Source organism: Magnolia sinica, chromosome 3 (genome assembly GCF_029962835.1).
Source record: "Magnolia sinica isolate HGM2019 chromosome 3, MsV1, whole genome shotgun sequence".
Classification (NCBI taxonomy): domain Eukaryota; kingdom Viridiplantae; phylum Streptophyta; class Magnoliopsida; order Magnoliales; family Magnoliaceae; genus Magnolia; species Magnolia sinica.
The window spans coordinates 67,328,101-67,353,142 of record NC_080575.1 but is presented as its reverse complement, the minus strand read 5'-3'; the positions used below and the strand labels follow the sequence as shown (position 1 = coordinate 67,353,142).

Below are 25,042 nucleotides of genomic sequence, written 5' to 3'. Positions count from 1 at the left end.
AGTTTACTCTCTTTAGAATCAAACTAGAAAGACCTTGAGATTAAGAGAATTAAACAAAAAGTTATAAATTAAATTTATAAATACCATTCATGTAGCTTACTAATAACTTAAGCTTCTCTCTCTCTTATAGAAGGATTTTGATAATTAACTTGGATATTTCAGATTAAGAGAAAAACTCAATTTATAGGCAAAGAAGTTAAATCTTCGACTAGCCTGAGGCAGTCTTTGACTAACCTGAGCAGACCGGATTTAGTTCAACGGATTTTGGATCGTACGGGATAAGATTTATCAAAAAATCGACTGGTCGAACAACCTAGTTCGGCTAACCAAATTTGACCTTCGGCTAGCCAAATTCCTGCGAATTCGAAATGTTGAAGTTGCTAGAATTTAACCTAAAGATTCTTGTGCTAGCCGAATTTCAAGTTCGAGCTAGCCGAATTCGCAACCAAAATTAGTTGTTGCTTCGACTTGAAGTTCGGGCTGACCGAGAAAACATAGGCTAGCCGAACCAAAAGTTATGCTAGCCAAATTCCAAGCAAAATAAGCATAAAAATTCAATTTTAAGCATTTTTTAAAGCACTTAGTCATAAGGTCTTTCTAGGGTTTTATACTACCTAAGATATATCAAATATCTAAACTTCTTTGACTTAAACTCGGTAACGGACTTCATCTTGACTTTTGAGCTTGATCTATTCTTGAACATCAGTTAATCTTTAGCTTGATCTTCTCTTGAGAATGTACCAGTCTTGATGTTAATCTTCTTTTGATCTTCAGCTTGATCTTTTCTTGATCTTGAGCTTGATCTTCTCTTGATTGAGGACCAGTCTTGAAAATCCATTGTCAAGTTATTTTAGCTTTACGAAATTTGACAACTAAAGTGTGCTCAAACATTTTAGCACTTACAACTCTGATCAGGTATGTGAGCAGGAAATAAAGAATGCTAGCATTCCTTGACCCTCTAACACAGAGTTTGGGAGAGGAAAAGACCCTAGAGAAAGGGGAGGCTCTTACCCTACTCTTCAAGGCTTCCTCACATGGAATTTGGAATAACCGCTAGTGGAAGGACCTTGAGAGATGATAGACTCTCACCTTACTTTTCAAGGCTTCTTTACCTAGAACTTGGGATGGCAGGCCCTTAGAATGAGGGGGGACTCACCCTATTTTCAAGGCTTCCTTCTACCAACGCTTGTTAGTGTCTTTAAAATTAAAGTAGAGAATTTACAGTCAAGGATGAGGACATTTTAGTTATTGGTGAGCAGGTGATGGATAAAATATCATATGATTTGTTGTGATTAACTCTTAGAAGCTCCTGGATGCTTAGCACATTTTCATTTGGGGTTTAGAAAGTAGGCTTAAGAATAATTTAGGTGAAGTTCATGGGTGAAAATGTAAAGTAGTTTTACTTTAAAGATGTTTTTATATATATAAGGCTTTTAAGATGGCTTATGTAAAGGGGAGAAATAATAGAAAATTCAAAAAACTGAAGATATGATATTATAATGTCGTCTTCATCAGCCTAATCTTTAACCAGATTCTGGCACCTGACCGATTTGTCGCAACTTTCAGAAGCAAGAAGATGAGGGCAGATTTTGGATTTTCCTTTTTGTCAAGTGACTAATTTTGCTTTGTTTTGGAGTTTGTATGGTTCAAATTAGGCTCTGAGTTGGTTTGGATTGAATTGGAAATTTGATTTAGATGGATTTATACTTAACTTACATGGACTTGGGCATGGGTGAATTGTCCAGGATTTCCTTGTGAAAAGCAATCGTTCTGATTGGCCCAATCGATTTTAATTGGGTTGGTGTTTGTAGGGCCCAAGCCCAAGACCAAACCCAATACATCATGCCTGAGCCCAACCCGATGTCGGGTCAATCACAGGTCGGTCAGGTTGAACCCGCCCGACTTTCAGCAAAGTGCAGCCTGAAACAGGTGAAATCAAAAGACGTTATTAGAATATGCTACTGCAGGTACATGTGAAGAAATTATCAAAAGTGCCATATTTGTCAGGAAAATGAGTGTTCCTATCATAATGCATGACTACTTAACAGGGGGATTCAATGCAAATACTAGCTCAAGTAGCAGTTTCTTCATCTTCTACTACTTCTTGCATGGTCTGGAAGCTTGTGTAAATGAGCTAAATTTCCTCAAGCAGGAGACATTGATCGTCCCTCTGGATCGTTAACCTTAGGCCTCTTTCTCTTTTCAATGGTGATATCAAAGTCAGGAGATAACCTGCGCTCCATCAGATCCAACAACCGTGACCGCAGGTGTTTGTTCATGGTTGTCAAATGCTTTGTCATGCTCACAGCCCACAGCCGGTTCTCCACACTTGTCTCCACCTTCATTTGTATTGCCTCCGGCGTTCTCCCCTGCTGCAAAACAAAATGAAACCATGTCTCATCACCTTTCCTCTGGATAAGTAGAAAACATAGTGTATCAAAGGAGATGCATGCAAAAAGCTTCATTTTCACCATTTCTCTTAATAGGCAACCCTCAAGAAAAACCTGATCCAATGGTTTATGTTGAATATTGAACTTGGACCTTTTTTATGGTATTTTCATTCCTAAAATACGACCATAAATCGTTTATCTCATTCAACACTATCATGATGCTTACTTTCTAAAGATCACAAGCATATAGATGTTATGATGTGGAAACAAAAAAGATTGTTTGCATTAGCATGGCCCAAGCTTGAGATGGACTGCAACGCTAACTCTACTTGCATAAGGTGAGCTCTTGCCAAATGCCAACCATTTGAGATTCCTAGCTTGCACGATAGGTTCAATGTTCAGAAACTCAGTGATTGACTAAGAACTCGGACGAGTTAAAGTTTGATTGGGCTTTCAATGTCAAGATCCAACTCAAGAGTTTCCAAATATTATCCAAGTTGATGGTCAGATTAGTATGCTTTTTTACAAAATCAATGAGTTGTTTTTTTTTTTTTTTGAACTTGGAAATGTGAACATGATGTCTAGCATTTTGACATTACTATTTCTATTAATTGGATGTGATATTACTTAAATAGGGATGGTAACTGACTTGTATGCATTTCAGGTCAAGAAACACTAGCCCAAAATTGTGGTGCCACCTGCTTATGTGCTTGTGTTAGGCATAGTGACAAATCTCATTCTCTGTGATTTCTGAGGAGATATTTGAATTTCGATATTCTTCTCAGGAAATATTAAATATTGCCAAAATAAAAAATTTATAAAAATATTTATTGTAATTTTTGTTCTTGAGAAAAAATATTTAGTTAATTAGTAAATCAATTTAAATTTTAAATATATATTTATATAACAACTTCCTTTTGGTTTTTTACTATTTTTCCCATTAATACCATAATATTATTGAAAAAAAAAAACATGATATTTTGGATTCTGCCAATATTTCAAAAATCTTGTGACAATATCAGTGTATTTTTCATGATATTATTGCAACATTTTCGAAATCTCAGCAATATTTGTCATACTGGTGATAGGTAGAACTAAGGCAAACTGCCAAACTTTGGTTACTGGCATTTCCCGAGAGGGCATAATCAGTTCAGCATTTGTAACAGCAAGAAAAAAGAAAACAGCATCAGGATGGCTAGTGATTTCCTTCTTTTTGCACCCTAACTCATGATTGATTTGCCACAAGTACACCATGTTGCCTTGCGAACTGTGAAACCTAAGCATACCCTAAGCTGTGTTTTCCTTTTTTTACTGCCCCAAAACACGGTTGAGCTAATTTTGTCTCAGCTGCAAACATACCCCTAATCTCTGTTTGGATGCACAAATGAATTGAATTGCAAACTTCAGTTTAATGAAGAGGAAATGACAAAAGTTAGTGCAATCTTTTTATTTATAATGAGGAAGTAACCCTTGGATTGAGTTGTGTCCTTCTATATTCCAGCTTTAAAAAGGAAGGGAAATTTTATGCCCACCCACCGATGCCAATAATGGAAATTACAATTTAGTTATTTCCGCTTCACTAGACTAGGAAATGCAATTCAATTAATAATGTATCCAAACACACCTTAATGATGTGAGAACGTAAGTTTTAGATAGATATGGATATTAGATAGAAAGAAATAGATATAGATATAGGAGGAATACTCCAGTGCTCCTGGTTCCATCATTTCACTTGGATAGTCCAATCAATCGATCTGAACTGTCCATTACATTTAGAATGCATTTCATGGACTATCCATATTTTATTTGGCCTTATTTTCTATAGTCATCCTTTTTTCCAAGCCATGGATGGGACGGCTATGATTACCTGATAAAAGTGATTCTTTAATCTTTACCATCATAAGCAATCCATAATGATCTGTATCCAATAGATGGATGAAATTGTTGCTTAGACTTATTTTTGCAATGATCTTGACTGTCCATATTTATGGCCATTGATGAAATGGTTGGTGTTTGTCATATATGATGCTTTAAAGGTAGCTCATAACATGTGACTTGGACCTATTGAACATTCTAGACCAATCAATTGGACTGACTGTCCCAATGCAACTAGGAGCACCATAACTGATGGTATGATACAGATATAGATATTGATATAGATATAGATAGCAAATTGATGGATCAAATTGTTGCTTAGACCTATTTTTTTAAATGATCTAGACCAAGGTGTTTCGTATCCATTACGATACGCCCGTAAAGGCCGATGCGTATAAGTAATGGCCATGACCGTTACGCGATACGAGAGTGAAACAGGGCAGTTGGTTTTTTGAGACCATATCAGCCGTTACGATGGCCGTAAAGGCCATTACGGGGCATAACGACCATTACTCCCATAACGGTCAAAAAAACGGTCACTTTTTTTTCTATTTAAATCCATTTGTCTTTTTTCACTTTTCTCATTCCAAAAACTCTCCTAGATCATTTTACAACAAATTTTGATCATCTTACTATAGCTTTTAAGATTAAAACCATAGATTGAAATGATTTGAGCAAATAGAAGCTCCGAGGCCTTTTTTTTTCAAAAAATTGAAAAAGTAGTATTTACGCATTTTTTCTGATTTCTAGTTCTAATGATTGATTGTGATGTGTAGTCATTAGAGACATAATCATATTAAAAATTCACTAGACAGCCCGATACAACACTCTCACCAAAGAGTGGACCATTACACTACCATAAACATGTTCAAAACAAAAAATGAATACATATTTGAAATATTTACATTATTCTTGATTTTCTAGAAATTTTTTCAAAATTTGTCGGGCAAAAGAAAATTTTCAACCGTTGCGGGGGTTGTAACGGTCATTACGCCCCCGTATCGGCCATTATGGCCGATACCGTATCAGTAATGGTGGTGACCGTTACGGCCACCATTATTGATACAGAAATCTAGACTGTCCATATTTATGGCCATTGACCAAATGGTTAGTGTTTGTCATATTAGTTAAGGGAACCCATAAAATGTGCCTTGGACCAATTGAACAATCTAGATCAATGGATTGGACTAAGTGCCCTAATGCAGCTAGGAGCACTATAGTTGCATTCAGACACTTAAACAGTCCAGCCGATTGATCTATGCTGTCCATTGGGAACAACATGTTTAACGGGCTACCATGCAAATATTAAACCAGCCTGATGATCTTAACCATCTCATCAATGGCCTATAATATGCACGGTCAAGATCATTTTACAAAATATAGGTCTAACCAACATTTGATCCATCTATTTGATAGCTCTCAATCACTTGTGGTGAGCAATCCTAACCATCTCATCCATGATCCATTGGTTGGAAAAAGGATGGCTGCAAAAAGTAAGGCTGATTCTAGGATGGATTTGATCATCTGATCAGTCTTATTTTTGCATGGTACAGTTTAGATACATTTATGGGACTGTCCAAGTTAGTGGATGCAACTAGGAGCACTATTAACTTACAGTATTCCGAGAGCATTGGCACATTTCTCTATGTATAGATAGAAGGAAGGAAGAAAGAGCACCTCCAAATCCAAAATCTGTTGGTTGAGTGAATCAGAGCTTCGGAAACAAGTAGCATTAAGATGATCTTCCAGTGAACAGTATGTGGGTAGAAGAGTGGTTGTTCCCTCATATGCTTTGGTCATCTGAGCCTTCTCCAACAGAGAAGCACGAATCCGAGGGGAACTTCTCTGGTTTTCCATCACAGACAGCGATGACCGTGGGATCACCACCAGATTCGTTATTCGTCCTGCTCAGAAAGCAAAACATTTTGTGTAGAAGAAGTCAGCAGTGAAAAACACAACAAAGACTGCAAATGCGGAAGACTTCGACAATTGAGCAATTTCAAGACCAGACCGCTCCATTTTTATAACTTCTTTCATTGATTCTATGAGGGAGTACAGAATCTCAGATATTTGAGATTGTTCCACTGCTGAGAGTTATCTTTGACAACCAAAATCATTTGGATATCCAAGTAAAGAATATGTGAGATAATGAAATACTAGGGTATGGCACGTGTGATGCACGTTGAGCTAAAGGGGATAAAGAGAGAAAAGGAAGAGGAGACAGGTGGAGGGGAAGGTTGTGGATACAGGCAGGTGCATGCTAGACAGAGAAAGAGAGAGAGAGAGAGAGAGAGAAAGAAGGGAACGGTGAGCGGCCCATCTCACTGTTTCCCTTATTGTGGCCCACTCAAGTTCTAATATGAGCCAACGCAACATATGTAAGGAGCGGATATCATACATTCATCAAGGTGGGCCTCATAGAGCCTTTGTTGCAGCCTCCTTAGTTAGAAGTGGTTAGACATAGAGAAGGGGAGAGGAGGTGTGGGTACATGCATTAAAAGAAGTGAAAGGACATGGGTCCAATCTATGCCATCCCATCTGTGGTAAAATATCAACCGTTCCCTGCCAAGTAACTACATTTTTATGATGAACTTACCCTCTCTTAATCAATGTTGTGAAATTTAATTGCAAGGGAAGAAACATCCAAAGTTATTGGTGTTATATATAGTAGAGATATGAGAAAAAAAAGTTGGGATGAGGCTTAGATGATGCTGATGATGATATAAGATAACAAAATAAAAAGGCCAGAACTATCTCATAATCTTTGATGAAATCATAAAAATAAGTGAGAGAATAAGGAAGGACATGAATGGAGTTTTGAAATACCCTTCTTATGGCTGAATCTACGAGTAATCTGCCAATTTGATACGTCCCAAAGGCATGCAGTGCAATCCTCTGATGCAGAGATCAGCCACAGTCCACTTATAGTAAAGGACAAAGCAGTGATGGATCCCCTACAAAAGCCGGTGGAATTAATTTCAGTCCACTCAGCATGGACATATATTACATAAATGCATGTACGTACACACATGCGAGGAATGCTCGCGCAAACTGGTTGCATAAGAAGCTCTCATGCAACCTAGCTTGCATGCCAATGTGTTGTGCATGTAGGACATCTGAACTGTGCATAAGGTGGGACCCACCATAAAGATGACCTGGCGAAAAAGTCATGCCACTCCAAGAATAAGGCAGGCCACAGTTGTCCAATTTGATCAGACCATGGAAAGAGGTCTGATTTAAATTGTGTATTTGATTCTGATGATGGTTTTCATAACTTGTGGTTGTCTGACAAGTCGACCAACCTGATTTTGTGCTAAGTCACTATCATGGTTGGGTCCACGTATGGCTTAGATTTCCCATACTTGTGGCAACAACACATTGGCACATAAGTTGGGTTGCATGTGAAAGTCACATGCAACTTGTTAACGCCTAAATATTGCATATTTATCCTCTCATAAGCATTAGTTTCTCATGCATTTAAGTGTTAAGTTAATCTAATTAAATGTTTTCTACGTGCAAGATGATTTTGAAGTCTAAGTTGAATCCGTGCTTAAAGAGACGATTTTAAGCCCAAAAGAAATCATGATGAAGAATTGGAAAATTTAAGATAGAAGTTGAAGATTTCAAGTACTAAAGATCCAAGGAAACAAAGTTCCAAAGGATGAAAAGTGATTAAAAGTGAAGTAGAAAATTGAAGAAGTTCAGCACTTGTCGATAGGTCTTCAATCCCATCAACAAGCCTTCGAAGGAGTTCGATGCCATCGAGCCACATATCGAGAAATTCCAAGATTTCCAAATTAGTTATTGGATTGTTTCTTCGATCCCATCGAACAACTATAGGATTTTGAAAATCCATTGCTGGACAAATTCAGTTTTTCTACTCGATCCATCAAGTGGATCTTCAATGTCATCGACAGACATTCGATAGGTCTCAATCCTATCGAAGCACCTATTGAAGAAGGCAGTGATTGCGTAAGTTTTGCAAACTTTCCAAAGCGATGCGAAAGTTGGATCTCCAAAACTATAAATTAGGTTGTTTTGAGAGAGAGAGAGAGAGAGAGAGAGAGAGAGAGAGAGAGAGAGAAGGCTCGGGTGGAGCGCCGATAACGCCTTCCTTCGCCGATTTCTTCTTCGGTTCTAGTAATTTTTATTTTTCTTTTGTTTTAGAGTTAGCTATGTCTAGCTAATCTCTTAGCTAAGGCTAAGGTGAAAAGCTCCTAGTTTATTGTAATGTTTTAATTCGTTTTGATTCATACTTTAGAATTTCATGATGATTATTTAATAGAATTAGATTTGAATTTACTTTAAAGGCTTTTGGATTGTTTATTTCTAGATCCATTTTGAACTTCGGGTACATTGGATGTTTTGAAATGCAATTTCCGAGCTTGTTTAGAGAAGAAACCAATCTGTAAAATTCCTTGATCTATCGTAGACTCTGGGCATAGTAGATGTTTTGAATTCCCTACAATTGATTACCGAGTACTTCAAACAAGAATCATTCAGTTGAAATCATACCTTGTTGGGTGTTTGTGAATGGATTAACTGTTTGATCTTCCAATTAGAACGAATTGAAATTCGATTCTAGTTGAGTTATAGAAGATGAATCGATGAATTAGACATCGTGATTGCTAAAAGTGGATCACTGAATCCTTAGTATTTTGTTATTATTGTTTTTACTTTATCTTATCCGTTTGATTCTCTTAAATCTTAGACCTTTACTTTAGACTAGTTCTACTTGTGTTCTCACATTCCTTATGTATTGACCTCGATCTCACCAAGAATATATTACTTCACAGTCCTACACTTGGGATTGTTCATCACAACACACCATTTGTCTTCATCTTAGAATCTCTCTGAGCAATTTGAAGTTGGCTTTTAAATGGCAGTTAGGCAAAAAGTTGTCCACCAACTAACAAGCTGAAGACTGGGAACCATGCCAAACCCTCAAGGTAAATCCTTTTACGAAGGTTAAATCATTCTTGTCAACATTGTTCCACTGGCCAAGGTATACAAACCCACACATACACACGAGAATGCTCCACTATTACCAGTACCACCCAATGTTTTAAGTATCAATGATATCGGGCCTATATATCCCGTGATATACAATGTTGTCGAATCGCATATGCAATGATGTGCGATTGCATATGCATATGCGCATATGCAATCGCACAGTTGCATATGCAACCACTTTTTTTCTTTTTTCTTTTTGAAAAATTTAAGAAAGAGATTAAGACCACTTGGAATTAAGATATGTAAGAGAAGAAGAGAGTAAGAGAGTTTTGGAGTAAGAATATTGCAAATGAGGGAGGTTTAGAAGCCATTTTATAAGCAAAAAGTTGTTTTTAAAAAAAATAATGTGCCAACCTTTGGCCAATATGTGATCGCATTTGTTGGATGTGATCACATAAATTGCATATTCAATCGCATATGCAACATATGCAATCGCATATGTGCCAAATCGCATATGCGATCGGCATATGGATAAGCACATATGCAGTCGCACATGACAACAATGACGATATATCTTGTATCCCACCTGTGCAACACGAAACACACAAGTAGTGGAATATTTCAGTAGTGACATATATCCATATGTTTAATCCAGTGAGCATTTTAGATTTTCGATCATTTTTTTTCTAAAAGTCATGTTAAATCAGTGTTGAATTGTTACAAATCCATATGTTTTGCATGAAAAATCATGGATTGGGAGCTTCAATTTCGAGATTTGGAGGAGATGGGCCGAGTTGCAGAAAATTGAAAAAAAAAAAAAAAAATCCAAATTTCTCGCAAATCAGTTACAATATTTGTGTCCAAACATAAAAGCAACATATATGTAACCTAATCTAGTGATTCTTCTTTTGCTTTTGAATGCATTGCTTGTGTTTCCACACTTGTTACATTTATAAATTATATGAATATACTTGCATCAATTCAGTTGGACAACGCATAGATTAGGTGCCACTTATTTTTTGTAATGTTTTGGTTTGTATGTGATGCAGGACAATTAACCACTTACTCTAAAAGCTCGAACTGTTAGAGTATGGCGAATTAATCCCTTTATCTCATAGCCCAGGCCCCACATCTCATGGGTTTAGGACCTCGGCCGAACCCCCTTCGTGGGCCCCAAATCACATGGGCCGCCCACCTCAAGTGTGTCCCCGCATCTCACAGGCTACCCCACTCGAGCCTGGTGTGAAATGCGCATTTAATCACCCCTGGTGAGGAAGTCTCGAACACGAGACCTCTCCCGTGGGCCCCAAATCACATGGGTCACCCACCCCGAGTATGCCCTTGCATCCCATAGGTGACCCCACTCGAGCCCAGTGTGAAAATGCCCCTGCATTAGTATGTGTATTGATGTCGTTTTTAACAATTACTGAAGTTTCATTGAAAATTTTGACTAGTTTCCTAATGTTTCCCCATGTTTCCAACAACCGATATATCCCATGCGATAATCGATACATATCTATATTCCAAGGGTGCAATACGTAACACGACACATATTTTAAACACTGGTACCACCAATAACTATAGTGGTAGAGGCCTATTGTGGACCCATGTGATGTATGTATGACACCGAACCCATCCAATAGGGGCACTCTGGCATGAGGTGCACCAGGATCAAAAGTCATGCCAATCCAACCATCAAATGGGCCACACCGCAGAGGACAATGTAGCCACTATGGTGTGTGTATGGCGGCATCTTACCCACCTAACAAGGTTGCCCATGGCCGGATGATTGGATTCACCTATTTTTTAGTTGTGCCCCTTTTGTACCACAACCACTTATGGTGGTACTTCTACCATTGGAGTATTCTACACACACAAAGTGATTTCTTTAAGCAATGGTTTGAGGGAATTGTGAATTACCATTGCTAATATAGATTACTACGAATTTAGGGACCTCAGTTATACAATTTATAGTGATCCTTTGCCATGGGCGGTTTGAGCCCATGTAAAAATAGAAGGTTGTGTGGGCAGCCAATTGTAAAACTTTTGTCAGTCTAACATTTAAAAGACAACCCTAGATTGCTAGGTTTAAGGCTAGGATGATGACAATGAGTTAAACAACTTACAATTCAATTCAAGATTGGTTTGATCACAAACTCATGACGTGGAACGAGTCATTTGACATCTCCATCTTGAACAAGAAAGCATGACTCATTGAATCAAATCAGTAGGAGAAAGTTACAGGTCAAGAGAGACAACCCAACTTAAGCCCTAACTTGTTTGTAAAATAAAGGATGCCAACTATTAATGTGGGCTTATGTTTAGAAACATGAGAATAGCAAGCAGCCCTAGTTGAATCTGCAAGATTGCCAATGTCTAGATATTTCAAAAGAGAATTCTCTACTGTTTCAAAGGATCATTATCTTCAATTCAAGATTTGCATTTTGATTTTAGTTTAAAGCATTTGGTATTAACCGTTATAGCATATGTTTAATCTTAAAGAGGAATCATATCATCCTCCAGGTGGGGATATGCACAGGATCCTTGAGCCTTGAAGTTGGAAGAGTGAGGCCCACAGATCAGTGATCCAGACCGTTGGTCTCATGCCCACCCTGGAAATAGAGAAAAGGCTCACATTGTTGTTCTTAAAATCCTCCTGATTGAACAATCCCAACCGTTCTATTGTTGGTCTAAAATAGGTGGTCTAGAAGAAAATGCAGCAAAGGTTAACATCATGGTATGCCAAATCGGTTACGTATCGGCCGTATCAGCCGATACGTAACGGTAACGGTGCGAACCGTTACCCGTTTCGGGGCCGAAACGGCCGATTCGATTTTTTGTACCCGTATCGGCCGATACGGGACCGATACGGGCGTAACGGGCCGTAACGGGCCGTTACGGGCCAGTAATGGGCCCGAAATGGTAACTTTTTTTTTTTTTTTTTAAGCTCTGTTTTTGCTGTTTTTTTGAAACCTCTTGCTTCCAAACTGTTTCTAACTCCTTCTACTACTAATTTCGACCAACCTTAGCTAGGTATTTGATAGAAAAACACATTATATTATAGATTTTTTTGAATCCAAGCTCGGTGGGCCATTTTTCAGAAATTCGTCAAAAATAGGTATTTATACTTTTTTTAATATATTTTGCTGTTTTAATCATGTCATATGATGTGTTAATCATAGTAGAACATGTTAATGTGCCTTTTACAGATTTGGGGTGCCATTTAATAATTTTTTAATATTTTTTTCTATTTACGCATGAATTTTGGCCCCTTTTTTTAAAATTCGAAAAATCAGTTTTTAATGGTTGTTTTGCTATTTTAATCATGCCATTTGATGTATTAATCATAGTAGAACATGTTAATGTGCATTTTACAGATTTGGGGTGCCATTTTATATTTTTTTAATATTTTTTTCTATTTACGCATTTATTTTGGCCCTTTTTTTGAAAATTCGAAAAACCATTTTTAAATGATTCTTTTTCTGTTTTAATGATGTCATATGATGTGTTAATCATAGTAGAACATGTTAATGTGCATTTTACAGATTTGGGGTTCCATTTTATATATTTTATATATTTTTTTCTATTTAAGCATTTATTTTGGCCCTTTTTTGAAAATTCGAAAAATCATTTTTAATGATTCTTTTGCTGTTTTAATGATGCCATATGATGTGTTAATCATAGTAGAACATGTTAATATGCATTTTACAGATTTGGGGTGCCATTTTATATTTTTTTAATATTTTTTTCTATTTACGCATTTATTTCGGCCCTTTTTTTGAAAATTCGAAAAATCATTTTTTAATGATTCTTTTGCTGTTTTAATGATGCCATATGATGTGTTAATCATAGTAGAACATGTTAATGTGCATTTTACATATTTGGGGTGCCATTTTATATATTTTTTTTATTTTTTTCTATTTACGCATTTATTTCAGCCCTTTTTTTGAAAATTCGAAAAATCATTTTTTAATGATTCTTTTGCTGTTTTAATGATGCCATATGATGTGTTAATCATAGTAGAACATGTTAATGTGCATTTTACATATTTGGGGTGCCATTTTATATTTTTTTTCTATTTATGCATGAATTTTGGCCCTCAAAAATAATTGCAAACACCTAAATGTAAGATATTTTCATATTACATTCATTCTAAAATATCTATCATTGATAGTAGATAGTTAGAAAATTAAATATGTGAATTTTGTAGTCAAATTCAGGTTATCTGGTTCATAAATTCATCAGACAGTCCGATACAACTGCTCACTAAAGAGTGGACCGTTACACAACCATAAACATGTTCCAATTTATAAATGAATGCATATTTGGAATGCTTAGAATATTCCGGATTTAATTTATATTTTTTCATATTTTTTTGGCAAAAAAAAATTTTTGCGCCGTTACGGGCCGTTACGCCCCCGTATCACCGTTACGCCCCCGTATCCGTATTGGTTTTGGAGGTCACCGTTACGCCAACCGATACCGATATGGGACACCTTGGTTAACATTGACTATAAGAAAAAGACCAAATATTAGATAACTAGCGCATGGTCTATGATCTATCCATGTTGGGCCCATCCTTAGTTGCACAATCATTCTAACTAGGTGCCGCTCCACTTCAAATCCCCGATTCAGAATCTCGCTCCGACTCCTGCTTCCTATTTGTTTATACTAGTATACATTTTGAAAGAGACATATCCCCACTCCCACACCTGAATCTGTTGTGCTTCGCTTCTGCTTTGTGCAACTATAGGACATCATCTCAATGGTCTGTACCACATTGATGCAGGGATCACGATATTCTCGTATCAAGGTTCATATAATTCCTCAATCTCAAATCATTTGAATAAAACTGATCTCCTATGTTATTGAATGTATTTAAAAGTTGGCCATTTTAATCTTTTTGTAATAGATTTCATAAACTTTCTTTTTTCTAACAAATACAATATTTGTTTGAAAAGAAAAAAAAACGAGAGTTCATACATTACTTGTGTCCACTGAGAACTGTCGAGTGATCCTCTGAAACAATGGGAGGATTTTCTTGCAGTCCGATATCAAGTGCATTGACAAATATCCTTCCATCGGCACTTCCACAAAACAAAAACTGCTCTGTGGGATCAAGAACAATTGCAGTCACAGCTAATGAAAAGGTGTGAGTTTGCAGCAGCCTTCCTATGGCCAGGTCCCAAACCTACAAATAACAAGTCCAATCCATATAATAAGAATAATGTATACCTAAACAACTTTAAAAAGAAAAAAACTTTCAACCTGATCCATAGAAGACATCAAAAGAAAAGGAAATATACTCTTTCATGGAAATTTTTAGAATGCTAAAAGGTTAAGAAACAAAAACACACCCACAACAATCTAGATACATACTTCACAAGGAAACTTTCGAACTTGGTTATTTATAAAAACTAGGGTATGGCACATGAAATTCATATGGAGAGAAAAACAGAGAGAGAGAGAGAGAGGGAGGGAAAAGGATGTGGCTACACACAATGTGAGCTATATGCAGAGAGAGAGAGAGAGAGAGAGAGAGAGAGAGAGAGAGAGATGGGTTTTTGACAATTGTGATCCATTCCCACTTTTTCCAATATTGTGGCCCTCTCAAGCTTTAGATCGCATCTTTTTTGGGATGACATCCTAACAATAGCTGGCGCAATAGATGTACCATCCCTCATCCCATGCTAACGTGTAGGCTATGTGCAAAGAGGAAGAGAAGCTGGAGCTGGCTACTCTCATCAATGAATTGAAAAGACGAAAGTACCCTCAGTTGAAGGGCCATCCACACCCAAAAACTACTTGCTAACACCCCTCAAAATGCCTAAAACTACTCAGGGTATATATAGTATAGATAAGTTGAAATTACATTCCCATGGATAAGTGAGTAAAAACATGTTCTTTTCCCCACACACCACATACCCACTTTTTCTTTTTTTTAAATGCTTCACAAACTCGGGCATAGCATTAAGAAGAAACTAAGCACTCCAACACTATGTATACCAAGCCAATATGGTACTACAACATTCATGAGCACCAATGAGCACTTCTATATTTTTATGGTTTTGAAACCAGTTGTGTGAAGTTGGAGCAAGAGAAGGAGAAAATTGACATTGCAGGAGATGAAAAACAGTGATTCTCAAAAATTCAGGAAGCAGAAATTTTGGAAAGCATGTGTATTTAGTAAAACCAAAGCTAACTTCTGTTATAGTGATTGAGCATACTTAAGAGTATCAAGATTTGGAAATGAAAAAAGTTGCAAAATGGGTTGAGTTTCAGACTTCTTATGCTGGCCAGAATTAAAGTGTATTTGGCTGTCCACGAAATCAGCTTCAGATAGGAATAGGATATCCACACTGAAACAGAGAAGCATCCATTTCACTGATGTTTGGGGGCTGGAAACCTTTTCTGGATTTGAATCCGAGAAAGGCATTTTTCCACACTGAGACGTCCCACCACCACCGATTTGGTAGTGAAAGCATCGGTCCCACTAGTTTCAGGCCAGTACCCAAACATACTATTAAGGATAAGCGCATTACACTTTTGGAATAAGCTATAGCCTCATTCATATTCAGGCTGACAAGCCAACAGATTATTTTAAGCAATATAAACTACAGGACTTGGTTGACAAACCTTGCATGTGCCATCCAAGGAGCTAGATATCAGTACTGAACTTGAACTGCCAGATGTCAACAACAGACCAGTTATAGAGGCTCCATGCTCCAACCAACAGTGAAAAGAAGGCAAGCTTCCACGTATTTGAGAATCTGCCATATCTAGCACACTTCCATCGGATCGATCAGAGCAGCAAATCATATTAAAGAGAATCAAATTGTTTCTGGGTGACAATGTATGGAGTCGACAGACTGCTGAAGTATGATATATCAACATATCAAATGCTGAACATTCAGTTACCTTATCAATGTCCAAACACAGATCCCACCATCATCAGCCCCAGAAATGAGAAAAGAGTCATCATCAGAAAGGGCAAGACAGCTCATAGATTTGTGATGTGCACGCCAGTTCTTGAGCAGTCTTCCACTTGAAACCTACAAATGAACTCATAAGAATCAGAGACTACAATGGAAAACCAATAGCACTTCAGCAGTAATTCAACTGATTTCATTCATTGAACATACATTCATTTAAATGGAGCACAGAAGCATAACATGCACACATGCAAGCACGATTTCATGTTTATACTCTTGCATATACGTATGCATGTGTACCATTCACACACATGGATGAACATGTGCCTATGTAATGTGTATGCCACCAGAACTTAAATGGCTTGGACTGCTGAAAGTTCTCATTATTCTGAGAAGGAACCTTACAATGAAATGAACCTATGAATGTATGAATGGAAGGATGCTAAGAACACAACATCTACTATTTTACAGTAACCAGGGAACATCCAAAAGCATGCCTAGTAGATCAAATTCACCTGGAGCACTTAAAAAGCAAAGCCTTGAAAAAATAACAAAGGCGGATACGAGAAAGCATCCAATGAGAACAGTGTATTAACATAACAAGAAAAGACGAGACCAGCAATCCATACAGAATGGTACTGTTGATGTTGTTCCTTGTGTTTTGCCTGAACTCCCGGAATAGGAAGGCAAGTTCAACCAAGAAATGAATATCTTTTACATGGACACTGTTAGCCACACATCCACGATGGGTGTCTCACCAATATCTAACACCAAATTCTACGCATAAATGCCATGTTCATGAAGTACCCATGCCATTCCCAGGTAATGTAGTGTCAACCACTCCTAGGGTAGTCAGTTCTGAGGTAACATTGGAATAGACTTATGGATCGTTTGGGAGCATTGATTTTGTGTAGTTAGGATTTTCAATCCTGGATCCTGAATCCAAGTCATGTTTGGCACACTGGAATTTAGTGGATTTGAAATCCACCTAAGATTGCAGATCCTCAAAAGAGAACCTCCTTTTTTTCTTCTCTAGAAGGTGGGTTGCAAAATCCAGGACTTTCAATCTCTCCAATTGCCATAACTGCTCTCCTCCCTATGAAGTGGCCTTTCTTCAAATGCAAGTTGAAAATTCAGGTCACCAAACACAGTTTCCGGATTGCAAGGGATTGAAAATCCAGTCTGCCAAAAAACTGATAGAATGAAAATGTCAGGGACTGAAAATCCTGGATTTGATTCTGAAGTTAAAATCCAAATCCAAGGTGCCAAACTACCCCTAGGCTGTGTTGGCTGTTATTAAATTTGCACCGAGTGGAATGATCATTGGGCCAAATGGCCATTCTGCTCTTTTCTTACCGGTCACTTGCCATTTCAAGCCAGTTTTATGGACTTTCTCCGTTCCTCTTAATGTGGAATGGTTTACAAACTTTCCAAAGAAAGCACCTTGTGGATGCCATTTAAATAGGCGCATGCCATAAATCCTCTCCAAATGGTGCCTTAGACAATACACAAAAAGGCTAGCTGTACCAACAGCACTTAAATATATAGCTAGATACCGTTGTAACTTGTAACACTCAAAGCTGCTGACTTGCACATTCCCAACATCCGAGGCTAATTTATACATAAAAATATTCAAACCATGCCCAAGATGATGGATTTTAGTATATCTAACCTCAACTACTTAGAATCACAATGAAAAATCTTGCTCCTAGCAATTTCTTGGCCCGGAAATTTCTAGGGAGATTTTCAAACTTTGTGGTTTTTATTGGGGATATTATCGGGAAATCTCACCGAAAATAAAAATATTTATTGTAAATTATCAGATTATTTAAATTTTAAATATATGTATTTATATAACAAAATCCTTTTTTTTTTTGAAAGATGAAGCAATTTAGTAAGGCCAACACCCGCCCACCCCCCCACCCCACCCCCTGAGGCTGACCTACCCCAACCAAACCGGCAAACCTGAAGAGACCCAATCACTAATATACAACAAAACCCAACTGACTGCCGCAACAACGGAAGCACTCTTATTGAGAAACTGTTTCTTTTACCCCAAATGGCCCAAAGAGCAACTAAGAAGGTGATCCTCCATCTAGCTTTACCAAGCTACCAACCTCCGCTTGTGTGCCAGGAATGGAAGAGGCTGATAAAAGATTAAGACATAACCCACGATACATCGGAATGGGCTTAAAATATCAGACCAAATTGCTGAAGAGAATAGGCAAAGGAGGAAAAGGTGATCAACGAACTCCGCTTCGTTGAAGCACAAAGGAAAAGCATTAGGAAGGATGAGGCCTCTTTTGTGAAGACTGTGGATCGTGAGAATACAGTTCCTACCAGCAAACCATGCAAAAGCAGCAATTTTAGGAGCTCCATACAACCAAATAGGACCCCTGTGAATGCCACATCTAGAATTCTCAGGCTGGGAGAGGAAACCATAGAAAGACCACAAAGGCTCTCGATTCGGCATATATCCAAAATGGAAAATCTTTAACTCAGGGAGAAAGCCCGAATGCCTGCAAAGAGGAAAGTAGGTTGACCAAGTCTTCTATCTCATAATCCAATAAATTTCGATGACAAGGAGGGGTCCAAACACCTCCAACACCATCGCCAAAGAAGCAGTTGGCGAAAGAGAAATCCCCCACAGGGCAGTGATTAGTCAGAGACGGGAAGGACAATCGGAGGGAAGAATCTCCATACCAAATGTCCTCCCAAAATCTAACTCCAGCCCATCTCCAACAGAAAAGCTCAAGCCTTCAAAAACCTTGACGATAACACAAGCAATAGCCTTCCAAAGGAAGGAAACCTGATACAAGGGATGAATCCTGAGTCCACTAGCCCGAGGGAAAACATATTTAGCAACAACAATGGATCTCCACAAACTAGATTCCTTTAAACCAAACAGCCAAACCCATTTGCCCTACAGGGCAAAGTTAACAAGATCTAGGCACTTAATACCTACACCCCCTTCTGATAAGGATAGCAGACCTCCTTCTGGTTTAGCAAAGGAAATCTCATAATAGGAGAGCCACCCTGCCATTAGAACTCTCTTCGGAGTTTATCAATCTAAAGAAGGATCAATTTGGGTCAACAAAAGAGGGACATAAAATACTAATGTTTTTACCATTTTTCAAGTTACTATTGCAATATTATTTCAACAAAAACGTTATATTTTAAAATTTTCCAAGATTTTGAAAAAATATCACAATGATATAGTCTATAGCTTTATTGCAGTATTTTCAAATTTTCAGCAATATTTGTAACACCAGATAGAAGCTTACGGAAGAACAAAACATAATTGCAGGACATGAAGAACTTGCACAAACTTACACTAACATGACAATATTATCAATGACAGGAAACTTGATCAAAGAAAAGAATGCATTGATAGAAGACCTAATGTCCACACTTATTTATCCAGTTGTATCCAGTTCTTTTACAAAAAGCATTGCATGCGGCAAATGCAATATTAGGTGAATGCATCTCAGTAGCCATAACATGCTAAGAAACTAAGTAGAGGATACTTACATCCCAAACATACACATTCCCGGAAGGAGCTCCTCCAAAAAGAAATAATCCATCCCTGGTGCAGGAAATTGGTCCAATAGGCTCTATTGGATAGCTTCTGAGCAATGCTTGAGGCTGACCAAAAGAATATTACATATACAAAGGGATTGGTACAATACCAAGAAAAAATGAAGCTATCAATTGATCAGACATAATCCACTCTAGAAGATAAAACATAAAACAAGTGCCATATTCAGCTAAGAACAAAAAGAGCAAGAAAGCAACAAACAAAATTCAACATCTCAGTACAATAGAATAGAACCATTCTAAAAACTCAATCCATGATCATAAACACAAAAGGAAAAAAGAAACCAACCCAACTTAAGGAACGACATTTAGATAAGACGAAGAGGGTGTCCCTTAGTCAAATTGCAACTCAAAAATTTCAGTTTCTTACACTTTAGTATCAATTCCCACCCAAAAATAAAGGAGAACTGGGGATTAAATCTAGAAATAAGCATGAAGATAATGATAAGAGGATTGCTAGTTGCACATGGCTTATGACACTGTTATTGGACTGCGTGGTCCCCACCAATGTTCGAAATATCGGTATCACGTTACATATCGCATCCTTGAGATACAGATACATATCGGTTATCGCACGGGATATATCGTTTGTATCAGGTAATTTATCGCACTTTTTGGGAAACATGGGGAAACATTAGAAAAAATAGTTGAATTTTTCAAGAAAACTTCAGAGATTGGTAAAAAATACCTTAATACATAATTTTAAATCATAACATGTAAAAAAGAAGTGCACAAAATAAATTTCCTTTGTATAGGGCCCTAAGCTACAAGTTGTCTTACTGAACTAATGTAACTATATTCAAATTGAATGTATAACGTTTATAGTATATGTGATGATTATTTCATCAAATGCTCCTAAATACTTCAAAATTAGTTTAAATTGACGGTGGTTGAAGGGAAATTTTGAAAAAAAAAAAATTAATATTTTAATAATTTTTTTTATTAAAATTTAATTTTAATTTTCCAAAAATTGACAAGGCCTTGACAAATCAGTAGATCAGCCCTCATACATGCTTAATTTCATGTTTGGAGGGCAATATTGCAAGAAATTTATGAGAAATTGGGGAAATTTCAAATTTTCTCCAAATTGGACTGTCTACATTCAAAATTTGAAATTAGAGTGTATGTGATAATCATTTCATCAAGTACTCCTAAATACTTTGAAATTAGTCACAATTGATAGGTGGTTGAAGGAAAATTTCGAGAAAAAAATGGAGACCATAAAGAACCAATGGATATCGTAATCAAAGCTCCAATTCCATGATTTTTCATGCAAAACATGAAGAACCAAAGGATTTGTAACCATTTGACACTGATTTAACATAATTTCAAAAAAAAAAAAAAAGATCAGAAATTGAAAATGCTCACCAGATCGAACATGTGGGATATATCGGCACTACCTGTGCATTTTGTATCGCATAGGTGGGATACAAGATATATTGTGGGATATATCGACCGATATCATCGATATTTAAAGCATTGGTCCCCACTCATCAGAGGAAACGCAAAGAGGGGAAGGAAGCAACACAAATATTGATGCAACCATATTTGCTTTTAGTGAATCAAAAGGTCTGTACATAGATACAATGGTAAAATTTAATCCAACTCAAATAGGTTAGATTTCTACAATGATCCGATGGACAATCAAGGTGGAAGAGTAAATCAACCCCGAGACAGTGATTGTGGGAATATTATAGCGCAGTAAATGACAAGAACAGATTTTAAATAGCTTAAATGGTTTGCCAATGAGATTCAGAACTAGTTGGAGCATGATAAGTTTGCATGGTCTCATTGAGCATATTGCGAACCATGGCCCACCCCATCAGCCTCTATGTCAGGGAACAATGCTTGGCGAGTCAAATGATGAGGAAATTGGATCTCAGCGGCATGGTCATCCATGAGGAGGTGACGGCAAGCACAAAGCATGTCGTGTCGAGAATTCTGAATCAAAATGAATGTGCCCAAATTCAATGGGCAAGTTCACATAATGGAATTCTTTTATTTGGAAGGCAGCAGTAGAGAGGTTCTTTGACTATATTGTAATTCGAGATGATCAGAAGCTGATATTGGTGGTGGTGATCAAATTCAAAGGATACACATTAGCATGATGGGCGCAACTCTAGATGCAACATCTGCAGCCAGAAAAACAGAAGATGGAAACCTGGTATTGCATGAAGATCTCCAGAAAAAATTTATTCCTACTGATTACAAACAGATTTTGTTCCACTAAAATCAACCATGCTGACAAGGTGGCAGACATCAAAGAGTACGCAAAAGAATTCCATCACCATCCCAACGTATTTTGTAGAGACCTATTCCTAACTGGTCACTGGATTTGGAGGTGGTTTGAGGTTGCCAATCCAAGATCAGGTATCCCTGCAGTAAATCCGGACAGTTACAGACGTGGTAAAATTGGTGACAAAAATTGAGACTCAACTATACTGCTGCGAGAACAGTGAATTTTGATAAGGCAGCCCCATAACCAATTAATTTAGGTGTATCTGTAAAAGAGCAGATTTCATAACAGGGGCGGCATGACCCAAGGAGTTCATGCAACCACCAGCTCAAGTAGTGGTGACTGGCGACCACTCGATTAGATCATCATCAAATCCACTGAATCAAAAAACACAAAATACAGGTAACAACTTCGATTGCTTCAAGTGTGAGCAACCGGGCCATGAAAAGTCCAACCCATGTGTAGGAAATGCATGAGTGTGGCGACATGAGAAGAAAATCTTAATTTTGAAGTCCCTAAATCGCAAGTCATTGAGGAGGAGGATTCAAAAATGGAAAGAACAATACTTGGAAGATCAACAAGTGAAGTTATTTTTCAAAGATTTAAATAAGAAAAAAGGATATATGAAAATCATTTTAGCTTCATGCTAGAGAGATTAATTGAAGCTATTTTTCTACCTAGACAATTGATGGAGAAGCATAAAGATAGATAGTTGAAGTTATTTTGCTACTTACAATTGAAGTTATTTTTCTACTTAGACAGTTTGTTGGCCTGCAAGTGAAACAGACCCATTGCCAGCCTACTCATTTCCATGACTCCACTTTAATTCATTCTCTTTTCTTCTTTGATAATTGATGATGAAGGCCCATCTCATTCTCCAGTATATATTTCTTGGACTCCATAATGAAACCGAACATTTTCTGTTGTTCTTTTTAACCAGACCTCTGCAGAAAGTTGCTTCACAAAAAGTGACCTTTTTTTTTTCTTTTTCTTTTTTCTTTTTTGATCAAGGACGAGATCAAAGTGTGAATCAGTATGATCAAGAATGAGATCAAAGTGTGAATCAGTAAAGTAACCCCAGGAATGAAATCTATGCCATATTCTCTCTGTGCATACATGTGCACAGATGCATGTAACACCTTCCCTGGGGGAGTTCACTTGACAACTCATCAGGAACAGAATCTTGGAATTGCCCAAAAAGATATTGATCTTCCAATGTCAGCTTCTCTAATATCAATTCCTCTTTGATCACTGCATTTCTTCTATAGCATGAATCACATTCACACCCCCTCGTCCTTCCTCCATAAGCTTTCAATTTGTCAGTCATGACAAAACTGGGGCAAGGATCGACTTACATCAATGCACTGAAGTAACACAACAACTTACATGATGATTGCATAGATCACCATTGTAACTCCAATATAGACGAATATCGATGGCCTACTGGTGGAAGTGAAATTTGATTCTCAAACATACTTGTTTCTTTCCTTAGACTTAGCTCCACAACAGTCTCCCGAAGTTTCAAAATGTGACTCATATGAGTTTATCCCCTCAACCATTGCCATAACTTTGCCCATCTCCTCTCTCCTATATTCTAGTAATATACATCACAATGCTTCTCTTCAACTCATGTCATTTTCTTTCTCCAAGATCGAAAATATTGGAAGGTACTATTGTGAATATTGTCACACTAAATTCATCAAATAAATTTAAAATCTTTAGTGCAATACAGGAATATATCAAGAGGTATCGTTTGTATTGTTGATACATTCCAATACAAATACAGAGTGTACATTCCTTGGATAGTTTTAATGGAATTCAATATCATACTAAAAGCAATAACATTGGGAAGTATTGTGATCAATTTATATAGCAATACAATGCTATGTGAACGTACTGTACTGGACTGTAAAAATTTATTGAAGAAACATATCAGACGACTAATCCAATTTTGTGTAGTATCTTCCAAACAACTATTGGTATATCATTTTTGGACATCGCACCTTTATTTCTCTTGCCTGAACTCTAAAGTAACAAACATGCCTTGTTAACCCTTCAAGGGCCTAAGGCTACTCTTAGTACCATCCTCATACGCAAGCCTTCAATCATCTCTACCCAATCTCTGGGTCTTTCTTTAAGAACCCTTGGTCTTTGATCTTCATGCATCTTATGAGTCCCTGCTTTTCTCAAATTGATATTTGAACTCATTGCATTCCAACTTTCACATGCAACCAAGCTCATGTTCCAACATGTCACATGCAAGATCACCTGGTGAAAAATCAGGCCGGTCAACTCATCAACCGGGCCACACTATACAAAAGCAATGGATGGTTTAAATTAGACCTTCCAACAGTCTAATTCAACATATGTGCATCGTCAACCGGACTGATTTCCACAGCAGATAACCTTCATGGAGCGACCCACCTTATGAACGTCTCGGATGACCGACGCAACACGTTCACACTTAAGATTGGCTCCATTTGAAACCCAAATGCAATGGATTGTGGGTGATCATTTCCTCCTAAAACAAATTACCCATATCACACAACAATTCAACCACCCACATTACCTACAAAAAATCAAGAAAAACACCTAAATCTCAACAAAAAAAAAGGAGGTCCAAGTGGTTAAAATGTAAAAACCACCATGAAAAGTGCCACATGGTAACATGACTTCTACTAACAATACATGACTTCTACTAACAATGATTAGTGGAAAAAAAAAAAAAAAAGGAAACCCAAGAAAGAAAAGAAGAAGAGAGAAGTGGAGACCTTATTCAAGGGCCAGATGAAGATGGCACCACCACCATAAGAACCATGCTTTTGGAGCTGAGAAGCAACAAGGAAGTGGTTAGTCAAGGAAAGAAGGCCATGGGATGAGGATGCACATGTGGGGATGTGCATGATATCCTCTCCAGTCTCTACATCCCATATGCATATGCCTGCACTCGTGTGCTTGTCACTGCAAGCTACTATGGCTTCACCTCTCCCATCCATTTCCGCCATTTCCCTCACCTCTCACAAACACACAGCTACTGCATGTCATCTTATGATGGTATC

General features: G+C 37.5%; 1 protein-coding gene across 7 annotated transcripts; it reads right to left on the bottom strand.

The window, feature by feature from the left end:
* Window positions 1-484: 484 nt before the first annotated feature.
* Window positions 485-25,042, bottom strand: LOC131239999 (protein ROOT INITIATION DEFECTIVE 3-like). Of its 7 annotated transcripts, none has more exons than XR_009168549.1 (9): window positions 24,755-25,042; window positions 19,682-19,795; window positions 16,137-16,270; window positions 15,855-16,059; window positions 14,207-14,409; window positions 7,092-7,219; window positions 5,881-6,169; window positions 2,233-2,372; window positions 485-1,920 (listed from the first exon to the last, which is right to left on the bottom strand). XR_009168549.1 is itself a non-coding variant. In XM_058237983.1 (9 exons), the coding sequence occupies exons 1-9, from the start codon at window positions 24,986-24,988 to the stop codon at window positions 1,884-1,886; spliced, it is 1,422 nt and encodes a 473-aa protein (XP_058093966.1). In that variant the 5' UTR covers window positions 24,989-25,039; the 3' UTR covers window positions 489-1,883. The 7 variants fall into 7 exon arrangements, 6 of the variants coding, with proteins under 6 accessions (XP_058093966.1, XP_058093965.1, XP_058093964.1 ...); XM_058237983.1 differs by having other exon boundaries at window positions 489-1,920; window positions 5,943-6,169; window positions 24,755-25,039; XM_058237982.1 differs by lacking the exon at window positions 485-1,920 and having other exon boundaries at window positions 1,931-2,369; window positions 5,943-6,169; window positions 24,755-25,040.

What these genes read in the sequence shown, in the direction of transcription:
- LOC131239999 (XM_058237981.1), bottom strand. Translation starts at nt 24,988, where the DNA reads ATGGCGGAAATGGATGGGAGAGGTGAAGCCATAGTAGCTTGCAGTGAC. An exon ending in TCATCTGGCCCTTGAATAAG is followed by an intron (nt 19,796 to 24,754) that starts GTCTCCACTTCT and finishes TCTTTTGGTCAG; the next exon opens with CCTCAAGCATTGCTCAGAAG. An exon ending in TAGATTCAGCCATAAGAAGG is followed by an intron (nt 6,170 to 7,091) that starts GTATTTCAAAAC and finishes CTTTCTGAGCAG; the next exon opens with GACGAATAACGAATCTGGTG.